The following is a 16,892-nucleotide window of genomic DNA, read 5'->3' as shown; positions in this document are numbered from 1 at the left end:
CATTTTTAAGCCTTCACCATCAGCCCTGCCTCCTTTATGCACTGAAGACAGCTTGGAGATGCTCTGGGTGTTCTGCCCATGAGTCAGAGAACACAGCCACATCATCCAAATAGGCTATGGCAAATTCACCAAATCCCACGAGCAGACTGCCTACAAGTCTTTGGAAGGTTGTTGAGCATTGCATAGCCCAAAAGAAAGAACATTGAATCCATACAGCCCTGCGTGGGTAATGAAGGCTGATTCATCCAGAGGTACTTGCCAGTATCCCTTAGTTAAGTCTAAGATGCAGGTGAACTGGGCATGTCCCAGTTTCTCCAATAGCTCATCTGTACATGGCATTGGATAATTGTCTGGGTGAGTTATAGCATTCAGCATATGGTAATCCACCCACAAGCGGATTTCCCCATTTGGTTTGGGAACTAGAACTACTGAAGATGCCCAGGCATTGTCAGAGGGGCAGATTACACCCATCCCTAGCATATCCTTGATATCCATCTTTATAGCCGCTTTGTCTGCAAGTGCCATTCAGTAGGTCTGGGCTCTGACTGGGTGAGCATCATCGGTGTTAATGGAGTAAACCACACTTTCTGTTCTTCCCAGGGTGGCTGAGAACATCAGGGTGTACCTGGTGCACAGTTCCACGATCTGCCATCTCTGCTCTGGGCAAAGGTTCATGGAAAAGGTTACTTCTTCTGCTCCACCCTTGTTCTTCCCATTGTAGTGGGTTCCTTCCAGTTGTTCAGCAAGATCCCTGTCCTGGGTGGTGAACCGAAGAACCTTGACTTCTTGGGAATAAAAGGACTTCAGAGAGTTAACATATGTATCTCAGGTTTAAGATTAGGATCAGGGAAAGTGATGAGGTAATTAACTACACTTTGGTGGCTCTTGGACTGTGAACGGCCCATCCCAGGAGGCTTCCATCTTGTTGGTCTCATGCCTTCAAGACCACAACCTATTCCCCTACTCTGAAGGATGGCTCCCTGGCATGTCAATCATATCATGCCTTTTGCTCTTGCTGACCCTTCTGCAAATTTTCATGAACCAGCTTTAGAGAGCCTCTGAGGGTATTTTGAACATGGTTACAAAATCCAAAATGAGCAGCCCCCTCCCAGACTGGAATGTGGGACGTCTCTATAGGCAAACAGTAGCTGTTGTGACCCATAGTCCCAATCATTGGAGCATTCAGTCACAAATTTACATATCATGGCTCACAACATTCCACTGGATCTCTGCACCAGGCCATTGGTTTGATGGTGGTAGGGAGCGGCAACAAGGTGTTTCACCTCATGAGCTTCCCAGAGACACTTCATAGCCTCGGCTAGGAAATTAGTCCTGGAATCCACGAGGCTCTCTGAGGGCCAACCTGCCCTGGCAAAAATATCGGTGAGTGCCTGGCACACATTCTTGGCCATAATGCTCCCTAAAGTGACTGCTTCAGGCCATCGTATGGCAAAATCCACAAGAGTCAGTATGAACTGTTTCCCTCTTGAGGTCTTTTTAGGGAAAGGACCCATAATATCCACAGCGACATGCTGAAATGGGACCTCTATGATGGGGAGTGGCTGGAGAGGTGCCTTCACCTGGTCTTGGGGCTTCCCCATCCGCTGGCCCACCTCACAAAGACCGGACATAGCTGGACACATCCTTGCCCATCCCCTCCCAGTGGAACAACTTTCCCAGTTGTTCTTGTTCTGTTTCCCAGTTGAACTTGCTTCTGTTCACCCCAGCATGGCCACTAGGGTGATCGTTGGCTAAGCTCAAGAGCTTTTCCCTTTACTTAGTTGGAACTACCAACTGTGTCTGAGGATACCAGTGCCCACCAGAAAGTCTCCTTGTATAGAAGCCCTCTTTCTATCACAAACCTGCACCTGTTAGAAGAGCTGAGTGGCAGTGGGTTGCTCCGAGCTGCCGCCCAAGCTCCCTTCAGGCTCTCATCAGCTTTCTGTTCTGCCTGAAACTGCTCTTGTTGCCGGACATTTCAGCTCCCCATTGAGTTGTGGGCTTGAGCTGGACCCCTCTGGAAGCGATGCAGGTGAGGTAGGTACCTTGAGTAGTTGGGAACCACTTTTCGCTGGTGCGCTGGAGTTCCTTGCAGGTTCCAGTGGGGCCTCCTCCACAGGTTCAGTTGCTGCTGAAGGCTCCCTGGTGCCCTCTGCTGCCAACTCCAATGCTGGCATGAGCTGGTTCACCGACTCCAGATCTGGACTTTGTTCCTTCTGGATTTCAGGAACTGGAGTCGTTGTAGTTGGAGGTTCTGGTCTGGTGTCCAGTTCTGTCACCTCTGCCTGGGTCTCTGATCCCAGGGTGTCTGGGGACACAGACTGGTCCCTAGTAGGAGGCTCGGGAACTGGGTGAGGTGTGGAGGCCTGCTTAGCCCTGCTACGGGTGACCACTTCTGCCCTCTGGGCTTGTATCACATGGTTCACTAGGTCTCCTAGCAACATAGGAATTAGACGGTCATCACAGACTGCAAAAGTCCAAGCTCCTGACCAGGCCTCGTATTTAACTGGCCACTTTGCTCTAGATAAGTCAAAAGAATCCGCCTTGGAAGGTCCAACAGTTGCTTGAGCCTAGGGGTCAATGAGTTCAGGATACACTAGGTACTGGTGGATCGCAGACAACAGTGCTCCTGTGTCTCTCCACGCAACAATCTTCCTCCCGCCCACACTCACAGTTTCTCTCTGCTCTGGGGAATATTTGGGAGGCATCTGGGCCTGAGGACTCTGGGTGTGACCCCGGTGCAACAAACTGCACTCTGTTGGTGTTCTTGGAACAGTTGGCCTTCGCATGCCCTGGCTCACAACGCCCAACTGGCAAATCACTGGAACAAGGTGGGGGGTTGGAGGATGGAGGGGCAGGATGAGAGAGCGGCTGTGGCGTCCCTTGGGGTGGGCAGGGTCCTTCCTTGTGAGGTGGGTTCCTGGATTGCCCCCCTAAACTGCTAGGAACTTTGTTTGGATGGTGTATTTCCACCCAGTTGGTGCCAGTTTCCCGCTTCATCTATGGCTAGGGATCTTTGTCTAGGATGTACATTTGGATCTCAGAAGGAACACCCTCTAACAGCTGTTCCATTGTCACCAGGAAAAATAGCTCTTCCCAAGTGATAGCCTTTGCTCCTTTTACCAAGGCCTCTGTGGTTGTGTCGATATCGTAGGCATGTTGGGCAAAGGGCAGGTCTGCTCTCTATTTTAGGGCTCTGAACTGGAGAACAGCCTCATTGGGGTTGAGCCCCATTCAAATTTTGGCCTCCTATTTAAAGAGATTATAATCGTTCATGCTTCCGCTAGACATTTTAGTGGCTACTCCCTTTAAGGGCCCAGTGGTTTGGGATCTTATCTGGAACACATACTGGGCAGGGAAATATCATGCTCTTGATAGGTCTCTCAAAATTCATGAGGAATTCATATATATTCTCTCCCACCTGGTACCTGGGGAGTTTTCTAGGGTGTTGAACCATAATAGGAGTTGAGGCAAGTGGTGTACCTGGAGCATTCTGTACCTTAGGATTTTCCAGTTCAATTTCTGCCTGCCTCACTTTGAGTTCCAGCTCTGCACCCTTCACACACTTCTCCTCTGTCTCTACTTGGGTGCAATTAATCTCTGCTTCTGCTCGCCTCATCTCTAGGAAGAGCTCTGTGTCCTCCTTAGTGAGCTGACAGCCTGTCTGCAAGGCAGCCTCCCATCCTGAGGCCCCTGGTGAGCCAGGGGTAGGGTAGTTCCCCCTGTTCTCTGCCTCCATTAGGCTACTTCCCACTGCCCCTTCCGAGCCAAAGCCCAGTCCGTCCTTCCTGGATTGGGACATTTGCCTCAGTGTCTGGTTGGTGGTCGGTTTCAAGTGGAGTGTCCCAAGGATCAGTTCTAGGGCTAGTACTGTTCAATATTTTTATTAATGACCTGCATGAGGGGATGGATTGTATCCTCAGCAAATCTGCAACTGTCACTAAGCTAGGGGAGAGGCAGCTATATTGGAGGGTAGGGACAGGGTCCAGAGTGACCTAGACAAATTGGAGGATTGGGACAAAAGAAATTTGATGAGATTCAACAAGGAGAAGTGCAGAGTCCTGCACTTGGGACAGAAGAATCCCAAGTACTGTTATGGGCTGGGGACTGACTGGCTAAGTAGCAGTGCAGCAGAAAAGGACCTGGGGATTGTGGTGGATGAGAGGCTGGATAGGAGTCAACAGTGTGTCCTTGTAGCCAAGAAGGCTAACGGCATATTGGGGTGCATTAGGAGGAATATTTCCAGCAGATCTAGAGAAGTTATTAGTCCCCTCTACTCAGTACTGGTGAGGCCATATCTGGAGTATTGCATCCAGTTTTGACCCCCACCCCCCAGTATAGAAAGGGTGCGGATGCATTAGAGAGGGTTCAGCGGAGGGCAATGAAAATGACGAGGGGCTGGAGCACATGACCTGTCTATCAGGAGAGGCAGAGGTCTCTGGGCATGTTTAGTTTGCAGAAGAGAAGAGTGAGGGGCAATTTGATAGCAGCGTTCAACTTCCTGAAGGGGGCTCTAAAGAGGATGGAGAGAAACTGTTCTCAGAAGTGACGATGGCAGAACAAGGAGCAATGGCCTGATGTTACAGAGGGGGAGGGGTAGGTTGGATATTAGGAAAAACTACTTCCCGGGGAGGACGGTGAAGCACTGGAATGCGTTACCAAGATAGGTGGTGGAATCTCCATCCCTAGAGGTTTTTAAGTCCCAGCTTGAGAAAGTCCTGGCTGGGCTGGTTTAGTCGGGGTTGATCCTGCTTTAGGCAGGGGGCTGGACTAGATGACCCCTTGAGGTCCCTTCCAGCCCTAGAATTCTGCGATTCTATATCCGGGATTGTTCTTGCCTTTGGGAAGATCAGTTGCTCTAGGGCTATTTTGCCCAAATCCGAATGCATGCACCAGGCTGTTTCCTGCCCTATTCTACCCTAGCTGTCCCGTTGCTCCAGCAGCTAGGGGGGAAAAAAAAAGCTGTTTGCTATGTACTCTCTGGCCTTGCAGCTGAGACCTCTATGTGCCTCTTCCCCCTTAGGCAACAACAGAAAACAAAGAAAGGGAGGGAAAAAAAGAAAAAAAATTCCAAAGCTTCCAAACAGCAAAAGGAATAGAAAACCAAAAACCTGTCCTTTTAAAATCCTGAGGTCTGTGTTCCTGGTTCAAAAATGATCCCACCACTCTGCCCCACGTCAGGGATCCTCCCCTACTCTGGCATTCCAAGAGCAGAAAGCGAGGTCCCGCAAAATCTTTAAAACACCTTGCCTATATACAGGCTTTACTTTAACCCTTCTCAGGGTCATGGATCCCCTGGAGGGTATCGCTGCCACCACCCCAGGCCTTGGAGACCCCTTTAACCCAGGCATGCACACTGGGGAATTCCCCCTGTGGGAAAAACTCCAGCCCCATTCTCCCCTTCCCTGAGGGCTTGATAGCTATATGGCTGATGGATGCAGAGAGACCTTTCTTAGGACACGGGATCAGATCAATTGCTTAAAACCAGTGATTTATTCACAAAACAAGAGGAAAGTAAAGCAGGGGTTGCACACAGAGAAAGATATTCCCTGGGATTCAGTTTACAAGTTACAGGGGGAAAATCTCAAGTCTAACTACGACATAAAAGAGAAAAACAGAGCAGCCAGTCCAACCAAATTCAAAATAACCATAACCTGATTGCATCTAACTATACATTTCCCTTGTGCTTACACCTCGATGGCTGATTGGGAGACATCTTCGACCCCTCGCCCCAGACTTGCTCTCTGCTGTTCCACAGACAAAAGCCCCCAAAAGCTGCAACTCTTCTCAGTTTAAACAAAGTTACTTCACTCCTACTGGCTCATCTGTACTCAAGTTGCATCAGGAGAGATTAACCCCTTCCCTGCACTCATTCATGACGCACCTTAAAGACTAAGAGATTTATTTGAGCACAACTCCTGTTGTTTGAATCTTACCAGCTCATTTGCCCTTCTCTCTGGCAGGGAATTCCAGACACGCTCGATTCTCTTGTACCCATTTTCATTTTGTTCCTGTGCACTTAACCCGCCCTACCTTGTCCTTCCCTCCTGACACAGAGAGCTCTGGCGTGAGAGCAGCCACAGAAGTCACGGCATCAGTGTGAGCGCGGCTGTACTGCTGAACAGCTTGCACAGGACTGGTCTCTTCTACATACTCATGCCTGCCAAAGAGGGGGAGACACACAGTAGCAGGAACATCAGTGCACATTACAGAGAAGTCATCGTACGCCATAGATCACTCCTCCCACTTCTCAAACCACCTGGCGTCAGCTCCAATTAGACAACATTAAGGGCAGCAGCACCTTGTTTTAAGATGAAATGCTGCAAGTTGAGATGCTGGAGAAAAGCAAGCCAATGCACCTGCTCTGCTCAATGCAGAGATCAGCTCTCCGGGGATGTAAATGTGTTTACTAGATGTGACGTAATGGCTATGTCTACACGAGCCAAAACCTTCGAAATGGCCATGCAAATGGCCATTTCAAAGTTTACTAATGAAGAGCTGAAATACATACTCAGTGCCTCATTAGCATGCGGGCAGCCGCGGCACTTCGAAATTGACACAGCTCACCGCCGCGCGGCTCGTCCAGATGGGGCTCCTTTTCGAAAGGACCCCGGCTACTTCAAAGTCCCCTTATTCCTATCTGCTCATGGGAATAGGGGGACTTCGAAGTAGGCAGGGTCCTTTCAAAAAGGAGCCCCGTCTGGACGAGCCGCATCAATTTCGAAGTGCAGCGGCCGCCCGCATGCTAATGAGGCATTGAATATGTATTTCAGCGCTTCATTAGTAAACTTTGAAATGGCCATTGGCATGGCGATTTCAAAGTTTCTGGCTAGTGTAGACATGGCCAATAGGTCTTTTCCACCTACAGGACAGTTACGCACAGCCACTATGGTGCACAGGACTGACCTCAACAGAGGTTCACCAGATTGTGTCCGACTCACCTGTTGTACCAACAGTTCAGACAGTTTTTCCTCTCTCAAATCTATCTTCCCCGCTTCCATCCTGTTGTAGGTTTCAAAGGACTGGCTACACTGCGCTTCTCTGTGTAGGATCTGAGTTATACATTTAGCTTGTAATTAGAACAAAATAAGTTCAAGGAACATAGGTCCATCAGTGGCTATTAGCAGGGATGGGCAGGGATGCTGTCCCTAGCCTCTGTTTGCTGGAAGCTGGGAATGACCAACAGAGGGATGGATCATGACAATTGCCTCTTCTGCCGATTCCTTTGGGAGCACCTGGCATTGGCCGCTGATAGAAGACAGGATAACCAGCTAGCTGGGCCATTGGTCTGACCTCGGGTGGCTGTTTTGATATTATTATATAGAACCTAAATGTATCTGCCTCTCTGATGTAACCCACGAGACCCTAGTCCCCTCCCAGAGCTGAGATAGAGCCCAGGCGTCCTAACAGTCTCCCTCTCGCAGAGTTAGTAACAAAGTAAGGATATATATTAAAATCTCGACAAGTATCAGGGGGTAGCTGTGTTAGCCTGTATCCGCAAAAACAGCAAGTCCTGTGGCACCTTATAGACTAACAGATATTTTGGAGCATAAGCTTTCGTATGCAAAGACCCACTTTGTCAGTTGCAATGTAGTGGAGATTCCAGAGGTCTAATTATACAGGCTCATGAAAAGGAGGGAGTCCAGAGCTGATGAGGTCAATTCGGTCAGGGAGGATCTGGCCCACTTCCAGCAGCTAATGTGGATGTGTGACCACCAAGAAAGGTGCTAACGTCTGGTAGCCTATAAGGTGCCACAGAACTTCTCGTTTTTATTAAAATCTTAAGGCTAACTAGTGCCCCTTAAGTGACTGGCTGCAAGATGTCAGAGTTATTATTAGAGCTGAGGCGGTTTAATGTTTATTTAATTCTCTTTCTTTTATACGGGCATTAGAACTAGACAAACACAGGGCTCCTGTCAGCTAATTGCTAAGCTACCTGCCAAAACCCACGAGTTTGCCAGTGCCTCAGTAGCGCCTGGAAAGAGGTGATGTGCCCCCACTCCCATGGGGCTGCCCCTCCCCCCCAGTTTGCTTGATGCTAGGTTTGTAGTGAGCATGCTCAGTAACACTGCTGAAGCCCCTGTACTCAATTTGCCCCCCAGGTCCTCCTACCCCACCCCACCACACTCTGAAATGGCACCCCTGGATGGCCCAGGGCGCAGGCCTAGCAGAACAATATCCCCCTTTGTGAAGGGGAGCTATTTTCCACCCAGGCCCTTGCACCCTTGGCTAAGAACTGTCCAGCTGGGTGTCCACGTATGACTCTGGAGGGAGTCTAGATTCAACTGAGTTTTCTGCCAAGGTACTTCTGAATGGTCCATGCTACAAGCAAATGTTGAGTGGGGTCTGGTTGCATTTAGCCGCAGCGTCACGGCCATGCTGAGATCTAGGCCAGACAGAGACAGGTATTTTAGATCAGTGTTTCTTAAACTTTTTGAGACCACAGAACACCAAACAAAAATATTTTTTTCTGCAGAACACCTATGAAAATATTCTTGAAAAAGCTGCTGTCGGACCAACAAAATCCCCAAACAGCATGCACTGCACGTCATTGCTTGTTGCTATGCTGCCATACAGACAGGAGAAGATTAGAGCAGTGGGGAGGTTAGCACAACGTTCACCAACCTGGCTGTGTTGACAGACTACCACCACTCTTGTGAGCTGTAGAAATAAAATGATGTTTCAGTATTTTCCATTCCTGTTATCATCATAACGTGGTTATTTGTTGTACAACCTTGCATTATTTTTCCAAACGCTCCCAGCACACCTGTGAGTTGTTAAGGGAACACCAGTGCTTGCCGGAACATAGTTTAAGAAACCCTGCTTAAGACCACTGAGAAGTTAAGCAACCTTTAGAATCAATAAGCAAAAGGAAAAGTTGCAGTTCATAAAGCCCAGATGATTACATATGATCTCACTCACCTCCCTGCCATAGCTGGGGGAGAAGGATAGTAACTCGCCATGGGGCTGGCAGTCCCAGGACATGGCTTACCTGCATTTGGACGTGCTGAACTTGATTTTACTTTGCAGTTTCCCCATGATTTTGCACATGAGCCAAGGTGAGCAGCTCTGTCTACACAGCATGTGGCACACAGCATTGAAACCTCAGCCTCTCAGGCAGCCTCTGGGAGGAGGGGAGCTGGGGGATTAGGAGAGAGAGAACACATTACGGGGTATTTATAAATCATTGATGATCTTTATACCCGTTGGATCCAATGCTGGTAAAGCAGCACTTTCATTACAGCCCCAGTCATTAACGTCCCTGCATTTCCCTTGCTCCTCTTTCCCCCCACCCACACCCAGCACTTCTGACAACATATGCTGGCTACTGCTTACTGGAGGCGTGGCTTGGGGATGCTGCTTCATGGGCAACTCCACCGGCACCTTATTAGGAAACAGCCCAGGGGAGAAGGCCTGTAGCACTCTCTGAAAGGAGAGTGCCTTTTCCTGCATCTGTTGCCTGGTGTTTGCTATTGTTGTGTTGTTGTTCTTTGTGACTGGCTGTTGTAATGAACTAATGTTGTGCTGGAGCCAGGCTGACAGATCCCTCCAGCCACAGAACAGGTGGTGCACAGGAAGCGTCCCCCACAATCTCAGCCTTACCCAGTCGATATGGCCACTCAGTGTTTGATCTTCATGATGCCCATTTCTGGCAGGTCTTACGATGTGGACAACCATCAACTCACGGGTCTGAAGCTCTTCAGCTGCCTATGTGAAGGACAGTGGGAGAGAGATAGCCATCAGTCTGTATTCCATCAAACAAAAAAGCAGTCATGCAGCACTTTAAAGACTAACATACTAACTAACTATTCAACATGCAAGGCACTACATTCAGCCGTTTGGAGTGGAGATCCATCAGCTACGTGAAAAAACTCACCCAGATCCAGACAGACATCATCTTTCTCTCCAAATGCAAGAAAATGGACATCGTACCCAAGGGACTGACAGTGAAAACCCCATTACAATCAATGTACTACACTGAGTACAGCAAGAATCTGTGCCACACACTCTCTAAGAAACTGAGGAACCACTTGATCAAAATCCTTTACAATGAACAAAAGATGATTAAAAATGAATTCTCTGAACTTGAAACTCTCTTCAGTAATCAGGCATCCACGCAAGACCCCACAGAACGAGACTTTACCTATACTAGACAAGAAATCTTTATTTTGTTAGCCTTTGAAGTGTTACATGACTGCTTTTTCACATTAAGGATGACACTGGGCACTGCAAGACTAGAGATAAGCCAAAGACTACGTCTCTGTGTCCCATCACCAGGCCCTACAGAGCACCACACTAACACCCAGAGGGTCCAACTCATGCTGAGACCACCTGGCCCTGTGTCATCCAGCACCCCCGGACAGCACCAGCAGTGCAGGGAAAGGCTATGCTGATGTGCACATACTAAGCCATTCGCGAGTAAAATCTCCAGTCACTCCACTGCCTCACCAGCACTAAATCATTAACAGCATTAAATCTGTCTGGAAATGAGAAGCGCAGCTGTCCACAGGGTGGTTTCAATGGCAGTGAATTACCAGGTACAGTAATCACATTCTTCATAGCTGGGAGTGCTCTAACTGGATTGACTTCAGTCTCACCTAGCTGTACATTAAAGCTCCTGTCTTCTGGGTTAGTAGGAGGTGGCTGAAAATTCGCCAGCAGCATTTACCTGTTTGTCTCAACAAACCAATCAAGATGAGCCCAGAAGCCTGAAGCACATATGCAGCAGGTCAGTAAGCAGTTTTCTGGCAGACAATCCTGTTCTAATTTTACCCTGCTGTCCTTTGCAATTAGCACTTTGTAAGACCTAGTTAAGCTCTGCTTGTTCAATCCAGATGTTAATGCAGCCAAGAGGTTTAAAAGGTAACCAATCTCACAGGTCAGGGAGTGTATTATTTGGGTAACTGACTTGCAGTCAGAACAAGACTGAGTGTGCAAACTATTTCAATGTCCTGGGAATAGAGTGGGTTTTTCTTTTGTTCTGTGGCACCAGGAAGAAACTGGAAACTGTCTACAAAATAAAATAGAGAATTTAACTTTGATTATTTACTTGCTTTTTAATGGAACTGATGTTGCAAATATTAAACATTAATTGCATGAAAAGTTGAGGTGGCAGAGAAACAGCAAAATGACAACAGCGCTCTTCCTGGGTTTGGGGCTTTGATTGCATCTGCAAAATTCTTTGAAGATGAGTAGAGTTATGTGTCCATTATAATACCTATTACAATGATTCCCGAGTTGGTGTTAAAAAAAATATAATGGTAATAGTGCTAAGTGTTGCTAATAAAGAGACTGGGAAGTCCAGCATATTTATAAGATGTACAGTAACAAACTCGCTAGCAATCTACTAGTAACAGACATTCACACCCACTTTGCAGACCAGTTATCCAGAGGAGCTAGTTAATTTTTTCTCATTGATAATTATTCCTCATTACATGCAAACAAGACAATTTTTCCATTCATAAACACCTTCCAATTTTTATTTGCACTGAAAAAGCAAAGCAGATAGCGCTCTGAAGAAAGGAAGACTCAAGAAATAAAAATACAAATTGCCAGTGGTTTTTTTGTGCCAGTACTGAGAACCGACACCTTGGAAACCCTAGCTGTGGGATTGTCTGAAGCGGCAGGGAGTCGGCTGAGTAATGGCTCTTTTTCTTTTACACAAAAAGCACTGCAAATTGCATTTTGTGTCTTGAGAATGCTTCCCTGAAATTGAATCACTACAGCAAAAATCTGCAGTGCTCTCCGCAACTTTCAACATTTAATAAAAATGCCAACTACCAGCATCTTGTTGCATTTTGAGCAAGTCCTCTGACAAGATGTCACTATTTGGCAGACTTTACAAAGTAAATGTATCACCCTCCTGCATGCACACCAGTCATTATTGTGACTGTTAGACTGAAGTTCTATTCTCAGGGTTCCCATGGTGTGGCATTACGTGATGATAATATGACCAAAGAAACCACTGTTGATACCACTGTGTTAACAGTTGCTACAAATCTTGTGCCACATAGGCCACAGGGCCAGAAAGGTTTAAAAAATCCCAGGCCAAATGACCCAGCGTTGACATGTAGAGAGGCCTTGTGAAAAAATATGTAAAAGGTACTTAATCTGTATTGTTGAAAATTGTAGTTTATATGAATTATATGTGTTAACTTACACCTTACAGATGCTACCCATGTAGAGAGACAGATTCTGTCACTGCAACTGTTGATTCAGAGAATAAAAAGGAATATTAATATTGAGATAACTCTGTGGCAAAATAATGTCATTGTCAAGATGTCCCTCTAAAGTTTGTGATAAACTGTAAATCACTTTAGGTTATGATATTTGGCAAACAGGAGGGTACATGAAAAGCAGTTATTTGCCCAGAACTATCTAAAAGGTCCTTGTGTCCTGATCCTGTTGGTCTCCAACATGCTGGAAGTTTCTTTCAGGGGAAACCTAAGCCATCAGGATTGAGATCCCAGTCATTAGCTGGAATCACCCCAAATATGGACATTGGACTATAGCTTATGGACTGTTTCCAAAAGATGTCTTCGCAATTACAAGATCACCATATCTATGATGTATCTAAACCTCAAGAACTGAACTCATGTCAGTCTGCATATGGACCTTTTAACCAACACTTGCTCGCTTTCCTTTTAAATAAACGTTAGCCTGGTTAGAAAGAATTGGCTATAAGTGTGTACTTGAGATAAGGTCTGAAATACTTATTGCCCTGGAAGGTAATGTGCCCAGTCCTTTGGGACTGGTAGAACTGAATCTGAGTTGGGTGGGTAAGTGGAAGCCTAAAGCTGGATGCTCTGCAGGAATTGGACATCTGATTAGCTAATAAGGAGATACAGAAGGTGTTTTGTGCTGGCTTGGTAACCTAGTGACAGATGATGTAAGAAAAGCTGAAGTACTCAATGTTTTTTTTTTTTTGCCTCAGTCTTCATGGACAAAGTTAACTCCCACACTGTGGTCCTAGACAATTCAGTATGGGAAGGTGGAGGGCAGCCATTTGAGGGGAAGGAACAAGTTCTGAGCTATCTAGAAAAACTAGATGTACACAAATCCATGCCACTGCCAAAACTTTGGCCATTATCTCTGAAGACTCTTGGAGGTTGGGAGATCCCAGATGACTAGAAAAAGGCAAACATAGTGCCCATCTTCAAAAAAGGAAAGAAGGACAATCCAGGGAACTACAGACCAGTCAGCCTTACCTCAATCCCTGGGAAAATAATGGAGGGGATCCTCAAGGAATCCATTTTGGACCACTTGGAAGAGGGCATGGAAAGTGATCAAAAGTAGCCAACATGGATGCACCAGGGGCAAGTCCTGCCTGACCAATTTGGTTAGCTTCTATGATGAGGTAACAGGCTGTGTGGACATGAAGAAGTCAATGGATGTGATATACCTTGACTTCAGCAAAGCTTTTGATACACTCTCCCACAGCATTCTTGCCCATAAATTAAGGAAATATGATTGGATCCTTGGACTATAAGATGGATAGAAAGCTGGCTTGATGGTCAGGCCCAACGGGTAACGGTCAATGGCTCAATATCTGGATGGCGGTCAGTTTTAAGTGGCGTGCCGCAAGGCTCGGTTCTGGGGCCGGTTTTATTCAACATCTTTATTGATGACCTGGATGAGGGACTGGATTGCATCCACAGCAAGTCTGCAGATGACACAAAACTAGGGGGAGAGGTAGATACATTGGAGGGTAGAGAGAGAATCCACAGTGACCTGGATAAATTGGAGGACTGGGCCAAAAGAAATCTGATGTGGTTCAACAAGGAGAAGTGTAGAGTCCTGCACCTGGGCCGGAAGAATCTCAAGCATTGTTACAGGCTGGGGACTGACCGGCTAAGCAGCAGTACAGCAGAAAGGGACTTAGGGGTTGTGGTGGATGAAAGGCTGGGTATGAGTCAACAGTGTGCCCTTGTAGCCAAGAAGGCTAACAGCATACTAGGGTGCATTAGGAGGAGCATTTCAAACAGATCTAGAGAAGTGGTTGCTCCCCTCTATTCAGCACTGGTGAGGCCACATCTGGAACATTGTGTCCAGTTTTGGGCCCCCCAGTATAAAAAGGATGTGGATTTGCTGGAGCAGGTTCAGCAGAGGGCAACAAAAATGATTAAGAGGCTGGAGCACAAGACCGATGAGGAGAGGCTGAGGGATTTGGGCTTGCTTAGTTTACAGAAGAGAAGACTTAGGGGTGATTTAATAGCAGCCTTCAACTTCCTGGAGGGGAGCTCTAAAGAGGAAGGTGAGAAACTGTTCTCAGTGGTGACAGATGGCAGAACAAGGAGCAACGATCTGAAGTTACAGAGGGAGAGGAGTAGGTTGGATATTAGGAAAAACTACTTCCCCAGGATGGAGGTGAAGCATTGGAATGTGTTGCCTAGAAAGTTGGTGGAATCTCCATTCCTAGAGGTTTTTAAGTGCCATCTTGACAAAGTCCTGTCTGGGATGACTTAGATGGGGTTGATCCTGCTTGAAGCAGGGGGCTGGCCTACATGACCACCTGAGGTCCCTTCCAGCCCTATGATTCTATGATTGGTAAACACAAATATTGGAATAACCACCAGTTTTGGGGACTGGCTACCCCATTTCTTGCACTGCACCTTAATTGAGTTACCCTCAGCTGGCTCCTGGGGGACCCCTGGTTATCACACCTGATCACTGTATGACACCTAGGCTATGGTTTAAAACAAGTGCAATTCATTGTCGGTATGGATTTTCTAAAAACGTGCATTGCTTTTTAGCAACCTAGTCCCAGCAGCAGAAAGCAGTTGCATCAGGGCCAGCCCTAGGGCAGTGCAGGGCCTGGGGCAACCCCCTTACCCTCCACCTCTTCCAGCACTTGCTTCACATCCACTCCACCCCTTGTCCAAGACCTACCCCTGCTCCAACTCTCCCTGCCCCAGGTCCTCCTGCCCCCTTGTACTCCTTTCCCGAAGGCACCTCCCCAGAGCTCCATAACACATAGGCTGGGGAAAGGTGGGGCCAGGGCACCCTGCTTCCTGCCACTGTGATGGAGTGGAGTGACGAAGCTGGGAGATTGTAGCAGAGTGGCTGGGCTTTCACTGCCATAGTGCCTGTGAGGGGGCCAACCCCTGCTGCAGCCCTGTGCCAGCCTGTCTCCCTCCAGCCCAGGAACACCATGGCAGACTATCAATGTTCCTTTGGGCAGCCACCCACAAGAGAATCAGCTGGCGACATTTGAATAGCAGAGCACCCACAGCCGGCACCATGTGTGTCTGTTGGTGGTGCACTTCTGCACACACCTTGGTGCTCCTCACAAAATTTATTCTGTGCACACATGGAAAAATTAGAGGGAACATTGGAGGCCATCCTGGCCATAGGATGGTTCAGCCAGCTGCTGCAGAGCCCCCCAAAGCACAAAGTCTGGGGTGGCGTCCCTGAACTGTCCTATGGATGGGATGGCTCTGATTTGCATTTAAACAAGCTTTAATTGCCTCAGCCTATTGTGATGCAGCAGTGAGCTCCCCATGATGGCTTTGGGAGCAAAAGCAATATCCCTAATAGCCCACAGTGACTGTATAAAACACAGATGTGAAACCAACAGCCAGGATCAAATCCAAAAATTTGATTGCCAGGTTCTGATCCTGCAGTCACCACAGCAGCCACAACCACCTCCAGCCACGTACTAAGCAATGACTAGTATCTGTCAGCTGCAACTCTTCCCAAGGAGAGCTTTTCCCCCAGTGGGGTGTTTTGATGGGTTTGCTGGGGTGAGGTTTTAATACCCGTATGCACTGAGGTTACGGTTACACTGTGGTTTCTATTCTGGGATACACCTGTACCCGAAATAGAAACCCTGTGGCTAAACACCACGCTCGAAAGAGCAGGGATATTTCAAATGCAGCATTTCCTTTCCACTACCCCTTGTAATGAGATGTCTGGAGATATGGCTACAGGGTAGCCCTAGCCTGAGTATGCTAGGTCAGGTGAGACAAGGTGCTGGGCCATTGAGATCTCTTTGCGGTTTATTTCCAAACACTGTTGATGGGACTTACCTATGATTATGAAGGGGATTTTAAACAAAAAATAAAGAGAATCCTGCATGTGACTGAAAGAAAAGACACTCTGTATAAGCTAATAAATAGGGTTTTGCTTTCCTCTCTCTAGGCAGAGCCCTAGCACCCTTTACAAAGCCAATAAATTATCTGAAGATTTGGGGAAACCCCCAAGTCAGTTCTCTGGGATTCTGAAAGGGCACCTTTGACTCATTTTACAATGTTCCTGGTTAGCAGAACCCAGGATTTTGCTATGTCCCAGCAAACGCACTGCACTATTAAAGCCTTGTTAACATATTACAGCATTTTAAGACATCCAACCGGGCACTTTAAAGACATTGTCAGTGGTTCCATACATTATTTAGACACAGAAGATTGGGATTTTTCAAATACCCCTGAAATCTGGGCACTGACCCTTCTCGAAGCACTTGGGAAACTCCAGCAAAATTAAAAGCCTCTGTGTTGAAGTTAAGTCACATTGGTTTGGCATTTCCCCTTAAGCAGCTAGGTCGAAGTCTCCACTGCAACAAAAGGGGCTTTTTAGCTATGGCACAGTAAGATCCTAGAGGACATAAGACAGTGTCACTTTTATTGCAAGATAAGCAAGGTCAATCCCATGAGAAAGCACAGTGCTGATCTTGCCTAGCTACCTCGTAACAAACAAAATCACGGAGATTTTGCCACAGGAGAACAAACACACATTCATTATCTCCTGGTAAAGACACACTGGTTTCAAAGACTAAAACAAAGCCTAGAAGTTTGATTCCTGCTTTTTTCTTTTCAGTCCTTGTTTTATTATCACGGTCTTCCCTTGACACCCTGCGAAAGCATACGGGGGATTGTGAATGGTGCTACCTAGGTATT

At 47.2% G+C, this 16,892-nt stretch overlaps 1 protein-coding gene across 1 annotated transcript in view; it reads right to left on the bottom strand.

Moving 5' to 3' along the window:
- The window catches only part of WDR31 (WD repeat domain 31), a 31,649-nt gene that overhangs the window by 13,560 nt on the left and 1,197 nt on the right, over window positions 1-16,892 (bottom strand). Inside the window, exons 2-4 of the mRNA XM_075015423.1 lie at window positions 9,604-9,708; window positions 8,993-9,139; window positions 6,034-6,160 (exon numbers count right to left, since the gene is read on the bottom strand). Coding sequence (XP_074871524.1) covers window positions 6,034-6,160; window positions 8,993-9,084 — 219 coding nt within the window. The 5' untranslated portion in view covers window positions 9,085-9,139; window positions 9,604-9,708. The remainder of the gene's footprint in view (window positions 1-6,033; window positions 6,161-8,992; window positions 9,140-9,603; window positions 9,709-16,892) is intronic.

The sequence above is a fragment of the Carettochelys insculpta genome, chromosome 21, assembly GCF_033958435.1.
Source record: "Carettochelys insculpta isolate YL-2023 chromosome 21, ASM3395843v1, whole genome shotgun sequence".
In the NCBI taxonomy this organism is placed as follows: domain Eukaryota; kingdom Metazoa; phylum Chordata; order Testudines; family Carettochelyidae; genus Carettochelys; species Carettochelys insculpta.
The sequence above is the reverse complement of the archived record's forward strand: the minus strand, read 5'-3'. Positions and strand labels throughout refer to the sequence as shown.